Source organism: Leptonychotes weddellii, chromosome 6 (genome assembly GCF_054177405.1).
Source record: "Leptonychotes weddellii isolate Sample4059 chromosome 6, ASM5417740v2, whole genome shotgun sequence".
Taxonomy (NCBI): Eukaryota; Metazoa; Chordata; class Mammalia; order Carnivora; family Phocidae; genus Leptonychotes; species Leptonychotes weddellii.
The window spans coordinates 22,631,650-22,648,753 of NC_138374.1; the positions used below are offsets into that span (position 1 = coordinate 22,631,650).

General features: G+C 47.3%; 1 protein-coding gene across 2 annotated transcripts in view; it reads left to right on the forward strand.

Annotated features, from left to right (window-relative positions):
- The first annotated feature begins 628 nt into the window (after positions 1-628).
- The window catches only part of COL17A1 (collagen type XVII alpha 1 chain), a 51,162-nt gene continuing 34,686 nt past the window's right edge, over positions 629-17,104 (forward strand). For both annotated transcript variants that reach the window (XM_081823583.1, XM_081823584.1), the window contains exons 1-8: positions 629-993; positions 6,367-6,429; positions 8,414-8,458; positions 9,891-9,995; positions 10,993-11,124; positions 14,598-14,645; positions 15,789-15,824; positions 16,921-16,968. In XM_081823583.1, the coding sequence (XP_081679709.1) occupies positions 6,378-6,429; positions 8,414-8,458; positions 9,891-9,995; positions 10,993-11,124; positions 14,598-14,645; positions 15,789-15,824; positions 16,921-16,968 (466 nt within the window). In that variant the 5' untranslated portion in view covers positions 629-993; positions 6,367-6,377. The remainder of the gene's footprint in view (positions 994-6,366; positions 6,430-8,413; positions 8,459-9,890; positions 9,996-10,992; positions 11,125-14,597; positions 14,646-15,788; positions 15,825-16,920; positions 16,969-17,104) is intronic.

The following is a 17,104-nucleotide window of genomic DNA, read 5'->3' on the forward strand; positions in this document are numbered from 1 at the left end:
CCTAAAATCTTGTCACTAACACATCCCTCTTTGGAGTCAACATCACTGTATCTGGCTGCCCCTTTTAAAAAAATGAATCCCTGGGGCGCCTGGGTGGCTCAGTCGGTTGAGCGGCTGCCTTCAACTCGGGTCATGATCCCAGGGTCCTGGGATGGAGCCCCGTGTCGGGCTCCCTGCTCAGTGGAGAGCCTGCTTCTCCCTCTCCCTCTGCTTGTGCTCTCTATCTCTCTGTCAAATAAATAAATAAAATCTTTAAAAAAAAAAAATGAATCCCTGTGCCATCAATTGTCCCGCATTTTCAGTCACTAACATCTTATTCTGAATGAGTTCACCCCTTTCCTCCAGGCGGGTTTGACCTGGCCTGAGTCAGAATGAAGGAAAGAGGGCAAAGGCATGTGTAGGAGAAACAGGTCTTGAATGTAAATCCTGCCAACTTCACAGTTTTTCTAGGAATCTAACACTCTGACCACGGGCCCCCCACAAGCCTGGCCACACCATGAATCATGCACCTTAGGATTTTTACTATTCTCTGGCCACAAGGAAAGGGAATACCACGTTGTGGCCGCTCTCCGGTTATGAAAGATAAGGAAAAGTCCTCAAAGGCATTTCCTTTACCTTTGTTCATTTATCACCACGGACCCATAAATGGTTAATGGGCCTACCCTGATTGGAGAGACGTTCTGCTTCCTGTAAAGTTTTGATTCCTGGAGGCAGATCTTTTTTAAATGCTGCAACTGTCCGATAATTGGAAGGGTGGAGTAACTAAACCCGACACACCTTTGTCAGGACTTGTTAGGGAGCAAAGAACTGAGAGAAACAAGGGGGAGAGCAGGAGAAGTGAACATTTTTGGAAGATCACTCAGCTCTAACACACCTGGGCTGGGTCTGGATAAAAAAAAGTGGGGCCTGCAAACATCTTGGAGAAAACATCAGGAGGAGAGAAAGGGGGGTTTATTCGAAGTTGTTTCCAGTCCCTTCCAAATCTCAAAGAAGGTAAGTTACAGGAAGGATTTGCCCTTTTTCTCCCTTCCTCTGGGATTTTGACTTGGCATTTGCTATTTGGAATTTGTTTGTTGGAGAAAATAAGATGAAATTGTTACGGTTCAAGCCTTGCCGTAGCAGCAGTTAATTGATCGCAAAAGGTTACTTTGCTTTCTGCATTCTGCTTAGGGCAGGTCTTTTAAAGGAACAGTAAGAAAGATTCATCTGTGGGAAGGAGAAGAAAAAGGCCGGTTAAGATAAATTGGGCTCTAGTGGCCAGTTGGGTTTTCTTTTTTGGTATTATTTTCAGTATTGTAAAATGGCTTGTGTTAAATTGTTTTATTTAGAATAAGATAGAATTATGATTTCTTGAATCTCAGTCTCTTGCTCTCGCTCTCCCCCCTCCCTCAAAGGCAGAGACCAGCTCAGAGGTGAAGTTACAGCGTGCGTAAGTGGGGGCTGGGAGAAACAGCCCCTGAGCACCAAGAGCTGAGTTGCCACCAGGGCTCTGCACCAGCAGGTCCCGATTAAGCTCGAGAGGATGGATGCACATTGTTGTTTACCATGCTCTCAAAATACTGCCTCTAATCGAAAGTAAAGTGTAATATCTGAAATGATATAATTAATCCAGGAATTTCCTGGAGTCAAATTTAGAGCAAGAAAAAAAGAGGGGGGCGGGAATGTTTTGCCTGTGTACACACGTTTACTGGCGAGTTTTGCCCCCTCTCCCCAAATCATTTTGGGGTGAGAATGACCAACTTCAGTATCTCACTGGACAGCCTTAAGTGCTCCATTACAAATGACCACACGTTGCTTTTTGAAGTGTAGGCAAAGGGTCTGGCACATCGCTTCATGTGAGTAGCAGTTAATCAGTAGCTAATGGCTGGATTTGTTAATGTCCATAAAATATAGTGAGGTTTTTAAAAGATAGTCATTTGAAAAGCAGAACCGCTTCTCCTCTCCCCTGTCTGCTGTGTCTTTCTTAGACGTAAGGCACAGGTCTCAGTCAGCTCCTGATGGCTGCCCTTCAGAGAATCAGAGGCACCAGCTTTACTCTGAGCCCCTTCAAAACACCCACACACATCTGACCAGCGTTTACCTGGGGACAGTAAACAGAGTCTTGCTTCAAGCTTGGATAGAAACTCAGATTCGTGAAACTGACCCCACCTAAGAACCAGCCTCATTCTCAGATTATGCTTGACCAAAAGAAGACTAGGTTTGTGTGATTGGGCTCATTTGCTATTATTAACGGCAGCAGGACTTCACGAAACAGGGCTGTGAACAAGAGGCAGAATCATAAAGCCGGTGCCCAAACTCCCCCAACCCTAAGTTATGGAAATCAAAGATGCCAAATGTAGCTAGGGGCACACCCACTGTCGAGGTTTGTAGAGACAAAAGCCTCTGAGACAATCCACCCTAGGGCGCTGGTTTTCCTGGTCCTCAAGCTGCTTGCCCCATCTGTGTTAACGGATGAGTAGTGCATGGTTTTCTCGCACTGTGACCATTTTGTTGTTTTAAAATTTGAAGCATACAGAGATGGGAGTAATAGAAGTTGTAAAAATTCTTGCGGTTCCTTAGCAGAGACTTGGGAGATGAATTCTTAAAATAGGAACTAGAAAACATTTAGCTTCTCCATCCCCTTCCTTACTGAAGACCAAGTGTTTCATGGGTCATTGTTTTTTTTATAAAGTTTTTTATTTTATTTTATTTATTTATTTGAGAGAGGGAGAGAGATAGCAACATAGATAGTGAGAGAGCACACGAGAGGGGAGGAGAGGGAGAAGCAGGCTCCCCTCCGAGCAGGGTTAGATCTCAGGACCCTGGGATCATGACCTGAGCTGAACCACCCAGGCGCCCCTCATGGGACATTAGATAAGGTCAGTGTGAGAGCTGACTATCCCTAACAGCAGTTTGTCCTTGTGTGTGTGCCATCATCGGAACAGTTTTAGGTGAATGTGACATCATTTAAATGCAGTGGAAAGAAAAGAAAATTCAAAAGAGTAGAAAAATGATTTTGAATTGCGTCTTCCTGCATAAGAAAATATCATGGGATCATTTTTTCTACATCTTCTAAAGCACATTAACTATGAATAACCACGAAGCAGCCCCTTAGCACTATGGATGGAAATTAGCATAATTCTGGAATTGAGAACCTAGAAACCTGCTCTTCCTTGGTTCTAGAGAAGTGGCCTAAACATCAAAGAAGTTAAAATTAAAAAGTTAAACATTATGCTACTTGACAGTGCTTCCATTAAGTAGTGTTTTGGGAGGAGAGCACGCGGGTGAGCTTGGCGGGGAGAGGCAGGCTCGGGCATGTGCCCGGGCTTGTAACTTTCCTTTCCCTAATGTTACACTTCTTAAAACAATCCGCACCGAGAATGTTTAAAAAGGAAGTCCTGCAGGAATACCATAGGTCCTATGGGATGATCCCAGTCCAGGTTTGTGCCTCGACCCATCACTTTCCTTTAGATGACTCACTTAAAAAAGTTTTCATCTTAATGTTTGGTTTAAACGAATCTGCCTCCCAGCACAACCCTGCCTATCAGACTATCAGTGGCAAAGTCAACAGAACTCTGGCCTGGGTATTCCGGGCCCAGGAAATCATTCTGCACAGCCTGGGACTCAGCCATCTCAGCGGCTTCAGGCTGAAAGAGAGGCAGGGGCCCATCTACCTGCCCCAGGCTCAGGCCCATTCTCTCCCTGAGCACCTTCTAGTAAGGAGCCCCCAGGCCCTGGAGGAGGGTATCTGATTTCTTAGCAGATGGTCCCTCTCCTTGTGCCTGCTGGAAGTTGGGGAACCCTTGGCATTTTGCTGTACACCTCAAAGCTCCATCATTACGACTTGAGAAAAAGATTGGGAGTGCCTAGAATAGTGGGTTATTTTTCTGGGTACAGAAAGAACAAGAAAACACTCACTAGATTTGCTGCCTGGACACAGAGACCCTTATCAGTGGGAGCTATCATCAGCCTGCCTTGATGGCTACAAGTAAAAGAAACCCAGCTGAACCCAAATGTATGGTTTCTGGCTGCAGCTTTCTTTAAAGAATCAAAACACACAATAACTTGCAGGAAGTAAAAGCCTCCATTGCCTGTTATAAACAGTTCCTTTCAGGATAGTGTTTCACATCAGTTCAGGTACCACTCTAGGTGGCTCCCCACTAGCAGCCAGGTGCATTTGAGTGTTTAGGTTCCAAAATGCCTCCTGGTCCACAGCTAACGACCAATTAAAAAAAAAAAAAAAGCAGAGGGGCTTCAGAGGTACCAAAGGCAATTACTGCTTAAACAAAAGATTTCAAAGAGGGTGTCTGGTGGCATGTAGGTTTGCTTGCCAGTAGTCACGCAGGTTAGAGCCCGAATGCAGACACAGACACAGGCCAGGTTTGGCCTTCTAAAGAGGCTGGACTCCCTCGTGAAATGGTTTATGGAGCCCCTCTTCTTTGGCTCTGGGAAACATACCAGAGCCAAAGCCACCTTCTGTGGCTTCTCAGATCCAGTCACGAGTTTTTCCATGATGCCTCATTCCTTGCCTAAAGCTGCATTTAAGAAACTCCAATGAGCAAGAAGTTCGCACATTCGACCAGGCCCGGAAGCTAACTGTGCCGATCTCGGTTCATTCCACCAGCTAGCTGAGCAGCCAGTCTCCTGTGGTCTTGGTTTTCAGTGGGGAAGTCACCCAGGGCCACATTATGACTTTCGTGGGCTCTAGTTGCTTTTGCTTTTGTGGACCGCTTCTTTCATTTAAAAAAAAAAAAACAAACTTAAAAAATTGTATTTTATAACTGCATTGAAAGAATACAAACCAGGTTGGATTGTGTTCATTTCTCCTTCTGATTTTAAAGATTTCCTTTTTAAGATTTATTTATTTATTTGAGAGAGAGAGAAAGAGAGAGTGTGCGTGAGTGGGGAGAGGGGCAGAGAGAGAGAATCCTCAAGCAGATTCCCCACTCAGCACAGAGCCCGATGCGGGGCTAGATTCCAAGACCCCAAGATCGTGACCGGAGCCAAGATCAAGAGTCATACGCTTAACCGGGTGCCCCATTTCTCCATCCGATTTTAAATTTTTTTAATTTTTATTTATTTATTTGAGAGAGAAAGAGAGTATGAGCAGGAGGGAGGGGCAGAGGGAGAAGCAGGCTTCCCACTCAGAGTAGAGCCTGATGCAGGGCTCGATCCAGGACCCGGAGATCATGCCCTGAGCTGAAGGCAGATGCTTAACTGACTGAGCCACCCAGGCACCCCTCTCCTTCTGACTGTAAAGAGAAATTAAAACACTTTCGTGGGCCCCCAAAAGTATGATAGGATTAGGCATTGTGCCTATTGAGAAGTCGACCCTGAAGTCACCAAGCAGGTAAAAACGTCTGAAAGGAGAAATCTTCAAGCAAGAGGCATCCTGGGCAGAAGTGGCTTGCCCAGAATTCTAGAATCCAATTTGAACTGCATCCAAAAGAGGAAGGGAAGGTTAGGGGGAGGAGGGAGAACCACAGGAGAAGCCAGATTTCAAGTCCTCCCAGACGTGGGACTGGGAAGCACAGCAAGAACCCAGTTGGGATGGGGATCCCTGTTGTGCTCTTCTGTGTGTTTAAGCCTCACCCCCCACCCAGCCTCTTCTGTCAGATGGCCTCAGTCCATCTACACTTCAGGACACAGTGCACAAGATCTTAATGGTTTTCCCTTCCGGAAGCAATGAGTGAAGGGAGAACATAGATAACATACAAATATGCCTTTCCTACATATTTCTGTAGATTTTACACATTTTCTTCATATATTTTTCCTACTCGTGTCTGAAAATAAGCATAGTGGGGCTAGCTTGTTATGAAGGGAAAGTTCCATATTGTGAGAAGTGTTAAGTGCCATACAGTACCAACAGTACAATAATTTTTTTTCCCCGAGTTAAGTCCATCAAATGTCATTCTCCATCTAAACTCTAAATGATGAAGCATGAATGTCTTCTATTTATCCAGTTCCCTACAGAACACTGAACATTACGGGATGCAACAAAATGAGTTCGTTAAAAGCACCAAGTGCCTTGACAGATACCCTTCAGCTGTCTGTTACTTTGGCAAAGAATGGAAGTTTTACAAAGGTCAGGGCACCACATCTTCCATGTAATCCTGTTAATGCTCAGCAGGGGGCAGCCTGGTCAATGAGATCCTGAAAAATGAGCTCTCCATACAGAATAGAATCCAAAGTGGAACTATTAGATGACTACCTCTTATAACTGAATCAAGTGGGAAGGACTCTGTAAAAAATATGCACGAGAAAGAATTATGCCTTGAATTCTGGGAGTCAAGTGTTTTTGGTTCTCAGCTTGCACAGTAGGGACCTATGCTTCCTAAAAGTGATGGTCAGAGTCATGGCTGATCATGGTTTCTGGATTTTCTTCAGGTGGCTATGGTATGGATGTAACCAAGAAAAACAAGCGAGATGGCACCGAAGTCACTGAAAGAAGTAAGAGCATGAGACATATCATTATAAAAGTAATAAAAAAATGGAAAAGAGTAAATAATTCATGCCTGATTCCATCACAACTACTGTATCATTTCTAAATTATAGTTTTTCTTGGAGGTTTTTTTTTTTTTTGCTTTTTTTTCACTGTATTATTTAAAATGTTTTCCTAAGTAGACTTTAATCCTTCCCATAAGATAGCTTTTGTTGATTTTTATTTTAACATACTTGTAATCAAAATGTGTTCTACTTTTTCTCAAAAATGAAAATTACCATTTTGACATAGTTTTCATAATTAGCACTTTTAATAGCTGCATAATATTCTGTGGAATGAATCTGCCAAAGGCGTTTAACCATTTCTCTATTTAGAAGACAGGGCAACAGAAATCCGAAAGAATAACATCCTACTTACTGCAGGGACAAAATTAGAGTAACACTGGTGTCACAGTTGCAATCTACACTGAAACTGAAAACAGACACATTTCTTTTGTGAAACTGCCCAAATGATAAATTCAGAGACATTTAAACTGTCCCCGAAACAGTTCTGACTCTTTCATTCATCCTGTGACTTTCATATATCTCTAATAAAAAAATCCTGGCTTCACAGACTTGGAACGTTAGATTAAGAAATAATTTATTTTTATGTGTCCAAGAATCCCAAAGGTCCACACAATGATAGATTTAGTGAAGGCTGAAGGATTGTTATTCAAATTAAGCTGCCATTTTAGTCTGAAAAACCATTTCCTGTTATGCATGGAATGCAGTTTCTGCCACAGTTGTCACCCCAGGTTCCTGCCAGGACAAGGAAATCAATTAGGAAAATACCCTGTGACGAAGGAAAAGGGTGGGGACAGCAAGACTGGTGCGGGATGGAGCAGTGTCGTGCAGGACGGCTTAAACTGGCACAAACGATCCTGCACCTTTTCTCCTTTCACCACCCCTACCAACACACATGCGCACATGCGCACACATGCACATATACCCGAGCATGTGCACATACGCACCACACGTACACATACGCCTGGGCATGCGCACGCGCACATATACCCGGGCATGTGCACACCTGCGCACACCGCACGAGTGTGCTATTAAAGATCCATGACCCGATCTAGATTGCTGCTCCTTTATGTCCCACACAGAGGGCGGTGGTGCTGATGGTCACCGTCAGAGAACAGCGTGGGCCTCACTGTGGTTTTAGGAATCCGCGCACCTCCCCATGTTGCTGCAGGGGAGAAAGCGGTTCAGGAAGGCAACAGGTCTTTCTTCTAACCGGTATTTAAAACATACTGGAAGCTTTTATTACCTCCATAGACTCACCGTCACTTGGGAGTCTAGAGAAACTCAATCTGGGGAGGCAGAGGCACTGGTTCTTCAAGTCTGTCTTCGATGTTCCTTTATCCCTGATTTCACCAAGCACCAAATGTCACTTACTAACCCCCGGCCTTCCTCCACCGCCCCACACTCAGGGATGGCCCTGAAGATTTTAGAATGGATTATGTCCTTCAGACACCCCTAGTTGAAAAAGAAGCACAAAGTACTTACCACTTCACAGTGAGATCAGCCAGGATGATGCACTGGCCCAGCCGAACTGGGTGACCACTCGGAAGGGGCAGTGCAGACAGAGTGTGGCTCCACACACTTGAGGGTGACTTGAGGCCCTGGTCCTCCTTCAAAGGTGAATCCAGGCCTGGACTGGATCTAATTGTTAAATGAGAGACATGAATGCCAAGGTAAGTCATCCTTCTAATCAGTGGGTAATTCCATTTGGTTCCAAAAGGATATAAACGTATTTTACAGGTACATTAAACCCCATTGTTATTGCACATATGTTCATGTACAGAGGGTCAGAGCACATCCCTTAAAGCACAAGTATACAAAAATCCATGTTGAACCTAATTTAAGATGCTGAGCCCATGATAGATGTTAGACCTTGCCAAAATATAGGGAATTCGGTGTGTTAAGATATCTTTTTACTGTCTTTTTCTAGTTATCACGGAAACAGTAACTACAAGACTTACATCCTTGCCGCCAAGTAAGTGACTATCAAGAGCTTTCTTCTCAGCAAGGCATGTGTGAAGGACTCCACATGTAACCTTTCCCATAGGCGCTTACTCTTCAGTTGAGCAAATCCAAAATATCTGAAATCTCTTGTTTAACAGCTATATAGACATTAATTTATATACCACAAAATTCACCAGTTTGAAGTATATATAATTCAATGGTTGTTAGTATTGTTAACCTTAAAAATAAAACTGCCCGTTATTTTACCAGCAAAATATGGGTTTATTTGGGAATAGCAAAGAATCACAACCTGGAACAAGCAAGCTAAGACAGAACCATAGGCAAGTCCAACAAACAAAGGAGAGGAACATTATTTTATGGAGAAGAAAGAGGAAGCTGAGAGGTGTTGTTTAAATGAAAGACCATCAGAGAAAAGCAAGAGTTCAGGCTGTTGGATGGTTCCTCACTGGCCAAGTTGCAGGTGTAGTAGATTTCCTGTAGGAGATGCAGTGTACACTTTCCCTGTACATTGGGGCCTGTAATTGATGACTCTTTCCTGTTGAGGATTCTTCTGTTATGTCTGTAATTGACATTAAGTGGCGTGGCTCCCCTTCCAACCTCCCCCTCCAGCATCAATTCACTTTAGCGAGGTTTCCTTTTATTAATTTTCACAGTATATTTACGGAGTTGTGCAGCCATTGCAACAATCTAATTTTAGAACATTCCATCACCCCAAAAGGAAACTTCACGACCATTAGCTGTCACCCCCCATTACCACCCCTCTCCCCAGCCCCCAAGAACCACGAATCTGTTCTCTGTCTCTATATATTTACGTGATCGGACAGTCGTATCAAAAACCTTATCCTGCCTGAGCATGGAGGGTGGGAGAAGGGAACCAGTCAGGCTTCCGTCTGAGTCCCCTTGTTTTCTGAGGGGGTCCTTAGGTTGAGTGGATTCTGTATTGGAGAACTGAGCCCTAAAGCTACCCCTGCACCCGCCAGGCAGCCTGGCTTACAGAGGATGGGGACGAGAGGTCAGAGCGTGACAGGCCGCCATGTGCCATGAACACCAGCGACACAGAGCTGTCACCCCTTCAACAAGTCTAGTGGCTGCCATCGTCTGTGGCACTGACCAGGCAATTTCCAAAAGTCAAGCCCAACCCACGTCCTGGCCTTACAGAGCCTTTCATCACTCAGTTGCCTTTTCTAATACTTGAGTTTTCCTGATGAGCAACTTGCTATCCTCCATCCAGAAGACTTTCCTTATAAATGGGGTAGAATATTTGCTCTTGACATTTCTATCACAAACAAACAAATGAGAGTATGGCAGCTTGCACTTGCAAAGGGACCCCCAACCAGCAGGGTCATGGGTGGTAAGCCAGGGGTGGTCTCCACAGTGGAGGAGGAGAGGACCCCCTGGCCTGACTCCACCCATAAATTGTCACCTGCTTCTTGTTTGTGCAGAAGGGGGAACCAGCAACGGCTATGCTAGAACGGGCTCTCTAGGTGGAGGGAGCCGGCTGGAGAAGCACAGCCTGACCCATGGCAGCAGTGGTTACATAAACTCAAGTAAGTGGCTGCTGGTGGAGGGACTGGGGGAAAACAGATGGACAGGGCAGAGGGAGTCCTACAAGGAGAGGGATGGTCGCAACTGCTTGTCATCCTTTCCAGATGCCCCCAATTGTTTGTGTAACTGACACAAGATCCCAGCCAAGGTGATACTTTCAAATCAGCCGCATTTGAAGCCTCCTTACAATGGGATCAATTTTCATTAAGTCCCCAATATAAATAACAATCCTCAAGAATGCTTTGTGGGGAGGTCGCTCTTCTCCCACTGAATCACTCTCTTGCAGCCACTTCTTTTAGGGAAGGGTGTGTACACAAGAGGGTTTACAGTTTGAATTAACAACAAAAACAAAAGAAACTTAACGACTGGGTTACTCTGCTCAAGGAGTCTAGCGACACACAATCCCACACTGAGTTTCCACTGGGCAAGCATCCAACACAGGCCCATTGTTCCCAATGAAACACTCTTTCACGGTGGTAGCTTTCAAACCAAAACAAGACAGCAAGCAAGGCAAACAAAACAAAGAGCAAGCACACATATAACCCCTGAGGCCGTTTAAACCATCTTGGATTGACACTGAAAAAGAAGACCCAAGACACACAAATAGCCAGGTTGACCAAGAGGCGTGGTTGCTGTGAGCTGTCAGGGAACACCTCGTCGGATTGTATTCTGGTCCATCCAGCAGTGAGCTGCAATTAAATGCCAGGTCCTCAAGAAAAATCCTGCCAGAGCCTCTCCATTGCCATGTGCAGCCATGTCCACAAAGGGCCCCCCCGCCTTCCTTCCATGGTTAGCTGGGGAAGGACACTGGTGATGATCCCACCTCCCATTTCTGAGCCGCCGCGGGAGTGCCCAGGTGGACCCCGTCAGCAGCGTTCTCAGAAGGTCCTCGGGGCCTTCCGGACGGCCCTCTTTTATCTTGAGCAGCCTGAGTGTAGTCAGTATAACTGCAGGCCAGTCTGAAGTGCTGTGAGAGTTGATGCTTTTCCCCACTCGCAGGTGGGAGCACGCGGGGCAATGCCTCCACATCCAGTTACAGGAGGGCTCACTCCCCGGCCTCCACTCTGCCCAACTCACCAGGCTCCACCTTTGAAAGAAAAACTCACATCACCCGCCACGGAACATACGAAGGTATCAGTCCCATATATTTTATTTTATTTCATTTCATTTCATTTTAGAGAGCGAGAATAAGGGGGTGAGGGGCAGAAGGAGAGGGAGAGACAGAATCTTAAGCAGGCTCCACGCCCAGCATGGAGCCCAATGCAGGGCTCCATCTAATGACCCTGAGATCATGACCTGAGCTGAAATCAAGGGTCCGATGCTTAACCGACTGAGCCGCCCGGGCGCCCCTCAGTCCCACAGATTTTAGAACTACTCTCTCCCCCAAAAGAACTTCACTCATCCTTTGAGGATGGAATTATTGGCCACCCGTGTTTAGCTGTTTCTGCCCTCAACTTTCTCTTTACTCGTGTTTTGATGTGGTTTGGAGTGTTGGGGTCTGGAGCCAACAGCCAAGAAAGAATTCTCGAGATGTCTTTAGTGCAAAAAGTTTGTTTTATGATAGCTCAGGGACAGGACCATGGCAAGAAAGAGCTGCTGCCCTGGGAATGTGAGGAGCAACTGATTATATACTTTGGAGTTCGGGGGAGTAAAGACAAAGGGAAGTTCCAAAAGGGTTTTCATAATGCTGAAGAAGACTCACCGGATACTTGAGGCCTGGCTATTGTCAAGCTAAGGTTGTTTTTCTTTTTTTTTTTTTTTTTAAGATTTTATTTATTTATTTGACAGAGAGAGAGAGAGGGAGAGTGTGCACAAGCAGAGGGAGCAGCAGGGCATAGGAGAGGGAGAAGCAGGCTCCCCGCTGAGCAGGGAGTCCGATGCGGGACTCGAACCCAGGACCCTGGGACCATGACCTGAGCCGAAGGCAGAAGCTTAACTGACTGAGCCATCCAGACACCCCAAGCTAAGGTTGTTTTTCCCTGTAGCACAGCGCTGACAGTAAGACAGTTGGGAGCTTCATGGAAGAATGTTATACTCTGCCCGCCTCAAGTATTTGTTAATGGGCTGCAGGTTATAAGGAAATTTAATTTCATCTACATTTCCTTCTGCCTTTGTTTCCCACATTAGTTTCCTTTCCTTTATGGACTCAAGTTGGAGATTTCATTGACTTACCCACCCCCTTATTCAGTCATCCATTCAGTATTTTATCACATATCTACCATGTGTTTAACACTGTATGGAATGCCTTAGTGGACACCATAGGGGCCAAGGGCTGGCTGCCCCAAGACAGGCCACTCTGGCACGAACATTATTTTGAGTTAAAAGCAGTCAGAACCCAGCAGATTCAGGAAAAGCTTTTTACCTCCCCCTCAACTGCCTGCTTATACCAAGAAGAGAGCTATTAACAGAGATTCCCCTCCCCAAGACACTTACCTACATAAGGCAATCTTTGTTTTCCAACCATCTCCTCTCACCTTCCTGCTAATGGCCTTTCTGCCCTTTGTATCCTCAGACCCCTACCCCTCTCCTCAGCTCACACAAGCATCATGTTGCCTGTCTCTGGAATTTCCATGTCTGTGTGCATTCCCTGTATGTACAAAACTAAATTTGATTTTCTCCTTTCTCCTGTTAGTCTGTCTTATGTCAGTGTGATTCTTAGTCCCGCTCTAAAGATCTTGTAGGGCAGAGGGTACCCACCCTTCCTCTCCAACACTTAAATGAATTAGACGTGAGGCCATCTAGGGGGCGCAGTCGGTTAAGTGTCCGACTCTTGGTTTCGGCTCAGGTCATGATCTCAGAGTTGTGAGACTGAGCCCCCCATCTGGCTCCGTGCTCAGTGTAGAGTCTGCTGAAGTTTCTCTCCCTCTCCCCCGGTCCCTCTCCGCATGCACTCATTCTCGCATGCTCTCTCTCTATATAAAATGAACAAATCTTTTAAAAAGGAGAAATGAATTAGACATGGATCTTGTCTTCAAGTTGCTTCTGGTCTGATAGATTAGCTAAGATGACAGGTAAAAACTATGATGTAAAGTTGAAGGGGCTGAGCGTTTCCAGCTGAGTGTTCAGGGAAGACTCTATGGAGAGGTGGCCTCTGAGCTGGGCCTTCAGGATGTGTGACATTTGAGGCCTGGGTGGGGGGGGGCGGGGTGGGGCGCTCCAGCCTGCAGGGGGCGCACTCAGCACAGACAGGCAGAAGTCAGGGCTGGGCAGCAGGCCGCTTGGTCCTGATGTGAAGAGAGCTGGAGGGGCTCAGATTCAGGGCTGGCCTGTGATGTCTGGACTCTATTCTGCAACACTAAGAAGCCACTGGGATTTTTGAGTAGAGAGTCGATCCTCTTTGAGGGCCAGGACTAGAACTCCGGAAGCCATGTACAGGAAGAACAGGGAGGAAAGAGGCTGAACATGGTGACAAGTTAGAAGATGCTTATAGTCAAGGGCAGACTTGGCTGGGATTAGGGCGGTGGCAATGGGAGAGGAAACAAGGAGCGGGAGATGGAATTGATGTTTGACAATTGATTAAATACGAGGGGAGAGGGAGGAGAAGGGAGTCCGGGCCACTGAGATTCAAGCACAGGTGGCTGGGTCCACAGTGGTGCCAGCGACTGAGAGAGGGGCGCCGGAGGCAGACCCCCATGTGGACGAGCTCAGTAATGCTCCCAGGTGGGGCTCCCAAGCAGGGAGTGGGAGTGGGGCGCACAGCACGTGAGCTCAGGGAAGAGGTCGGGCAGGATACCCAGTTTGGAGCCATTTACAAAGAGATGTTAGTAGAAGATGGAAGACTAAGGAATCAGCCAAGGAAGGGAACAGGAAAGCAGAAGGGAGCAAAGAAAGATAAAAGTGGGGATGAAACGGAAGGAAGAGCCAGAGGACACAGGAGGAAGAGGAGTCTGGGGGGGTGGGGAGAGCAGGACCCCGAGAGAGACATGGAAGTCAGTGCAGGAACGCACTCAGGGTCAAGAAGCAGAAGGCGGGCGGAGGACATCTGGGTTTGGCTCCTAAAGTCCCCTCAGTGCCTGGTGACTGCCGAAGCCGGTTTGGTGGGAAACACATGAGCCAGGCAGCAGGGGGTCTGACCGGGACTGAAGATGGGTCCTGGTGCTGGAGAAGCAGGACTGAGGGATGGGTTCGCCAGTACGTGATTTAAGACCCAGAGCTGTCAGGGGGTCTGGTGGGGGGCGAAATCCAGGCTTGCGTCACCACAGTGCCGTGTGATGTGAGGCCTGCCTGGGGCCTTCCTTGTACCGTCCGCGTTCGGGACGAGCTTCACAAGGTCAGTGACGCTCCCATACTGACAGCACATTTACTTGACCAACACTGGTACAGGGGAAACCCAGTCAAGAGCTTAAAAACAAAAAAGGAAAAGCAAACCTGCTTTCCTGTGTTCCAACCCTTCGCCGTCTGAAGTAGATCTGTGATCAGGATGAATCTCGGCAGCTGGGTCCAGCAGGCGCGTCCTATTTCAAGAGCGAGCCCGCTGCCGAGCACCTACATCCTCCTGACCCAGGACTGCCGAGGCTCAGAAGGGGGCACCCGGCACACCGTCCCCCCTCCGAAGCCCCCCGGCTCGCGTGGCCATGGGTACTAAGTGTTTTCTCGCCCTGCAGGGAGCTCCAGTGGCAACTCTTCTCCGGAGTACCCTCGGAAGGAATTCGGTAGGTCCTTTCCTTATTTTCTGAAGGCACGGTCGGATGCGCTAGGGAAATGCCTGGGGTCAGGGGTGGGGGGTGGGGGGAACACTGAGTTCGGTGGATTCTTCTAAAGGACTTTGACCCTTGCTGATCAGTTTTTCCCTTGCTCTTTATCCTGAAGCATCTTCAGGCCACAGTCAGCCACGTTAACTTGCTGCCATTAGCCATTGCTCCTGACACTACCGAAATGGCAAGTTGGTCACACAAGGCTCAGACTTGGACAGAGAAGCCCCTAAGGCCAGGCAACAATTGTAGGGTGTGTCCTTCCGCAGGATGCACAGGGACCTCCCAGCAAAGAGCAGCAGGGGTTCGAATGCACACACACCACAAACATCGCAGCCCCCCCTCCCCCCCACCTCCGGCTACAGCGGGCGGCAAAGGGGCACATTTATATGCCACGTGAAACCCTAGGCTGTCTCTTCACTTGGCCTTAAGTTTGTGGTCCATGTTCTTGGATTCTCACAGTGCATATGAATTGATATGATCATTGTACAGTGATTATAATTTTACTGCTTTGCTTACATCAGGAAGACCAAGATCTGGCCATTTTTTTGAATACATTTGGTCAGTGTAGACAGCCAGCCCCAATGACTAGGCTTCCAAATGATTACCTTAGTTAACACCCTAAGTGTGAGCCAATTTAACATCATTTCACTAACGCCCTAAATGCATCGGAGCCTTGCAGAACTCGCTCTGCCCTTGGGCTATGAGGTCATCATTATTAAGCGTCCACCATCGAACTCAGGTGCTTTGGGTTCACTGTGGGGCTAATGATTGAACTAGGGAAGCCAGGTGGACGCCTCCACGTGGACACGTTCCATCACCTCGTCCTGAAGCGGAGCTGTCTGGGCAGGGCTCCCAGGGAGGAAGTGGGATGCACAGGGCTTGAGCTCCGAGAAGAAGGCAGGGCAAGATACTCAGTTTGGAGTCCTTTACAAAGACTTTACACAGTATTAGTAGAGACCCAGAGGATGGCTCCCATCTGGATATAAAGTCACAATGAAAATAATCCCCCCCCTGCCCCGCTCAAACAGATCTCCTTCCAGGTCAAAAATATCTAGTGTGCCACCTCTTCTGTGCCTAAGATTACTTTTCTTTGTTCCTCAGCATCTTCTTCAACCAGAGGAAGGAGCCAAACACGAGGTGAGCTCTGTGGCTGGGTTCAGTTCAGTTCATTCAACAAGTTTTTTCTGAGCATCTAATGTGCGTGCTCAGATTTGAGCCAGAAAATGGGAGGAGTAGAGAAGCCTAAATAAGGCGTGATTCCTGCTCTCAAGGAGCCTACAGCGTCCTGGGACTCTTCGGCTGGCCCCATCAGGATGCGAAGGGTAGTTTGGGGCACCGATCTAACATGGAAGTGGAAGTAAGGGTACAAACACCTGGTAACCACCTGGGGACTAGTTTGTTCTGTGGATTATGAAGATGCTAGTGCCACATCTCGTTTCTCTTGGAGTCTCCTGGTTGACTTCAACAAGATGCACTATAATTGCCTTTACGTAGCGAGAAATGAACAAAAGCCCTTCTTTTTCAAGTTAGTCCAGGGGACAGAGGGCTCCGTGACAGTTTTTCGTTCTGCAAGTCTGCCCATGGATAAGGCTCTAGGAGGGAAATGGTCTCCTGGGGAGGGCTGGCCCGGATGCATCTGGTGACAGTGGGGGGCGGGGGGAGTGTGTCCGGGCTGTGCTGAAGGCAGAATTTTCACGGGCTCCGGTAGCTCTCCGTGATCACTCTAGACTTCCAGGGACTTTATTGCATCAGTAACTCGAAAGTTAGGAACACACAAACCACCCACAACTTTAGGCTAATAGTTGAAAGATGTCAATGGCCCACCTGAAGCTAACTGATCATGTCAAACCCAGAGGTGGCTCAAGTGGCTAAGTAAAAGGTATGGGTTTTAGAATTCCATCTCCTGCATCAGAAACCCAGGAGGCAGGAGAACAGCTTGGTTTGAGCAGCTAGGAGACGGGCACCAGGAAGGGGGTCGGTCATTGCTGGTGGTGATCCAGGCTCCTGCTCAGCCTGCGATCTCATCAGAGCACGTCCAGGTGCTGGGAGGTATGCAGTGGGCTGGTTAGGGTGTGGGGAGAGGATCCCTCCTTTTAAGCAGCACTCGTTCTGGGCACACTTAGGTTTTCTGTTCCCAGGACAGATCTCAGAGCAGCCTACATTTCTTTCTGCTGCTCAGAGCTCAGGGTCGGGCTCCTTCATTTATACCTTCTTCATCTCTTCCCTTGTACAGAGAGCGAAATCCGAGTCCGACTGCAGAGTGCGTCCCCATCTACCCGATGTAAGTGGTCACTGTCTGAAAACAAAGGATCCAGGAATCCAGGGTCACCAGGGCATGCATGCATGTGTGCGTGCATGGGTGTATGTGTGTGGTCAGTCACTCGATCATAAAACGTGTCGAAGGGCCTTCTGTGAGA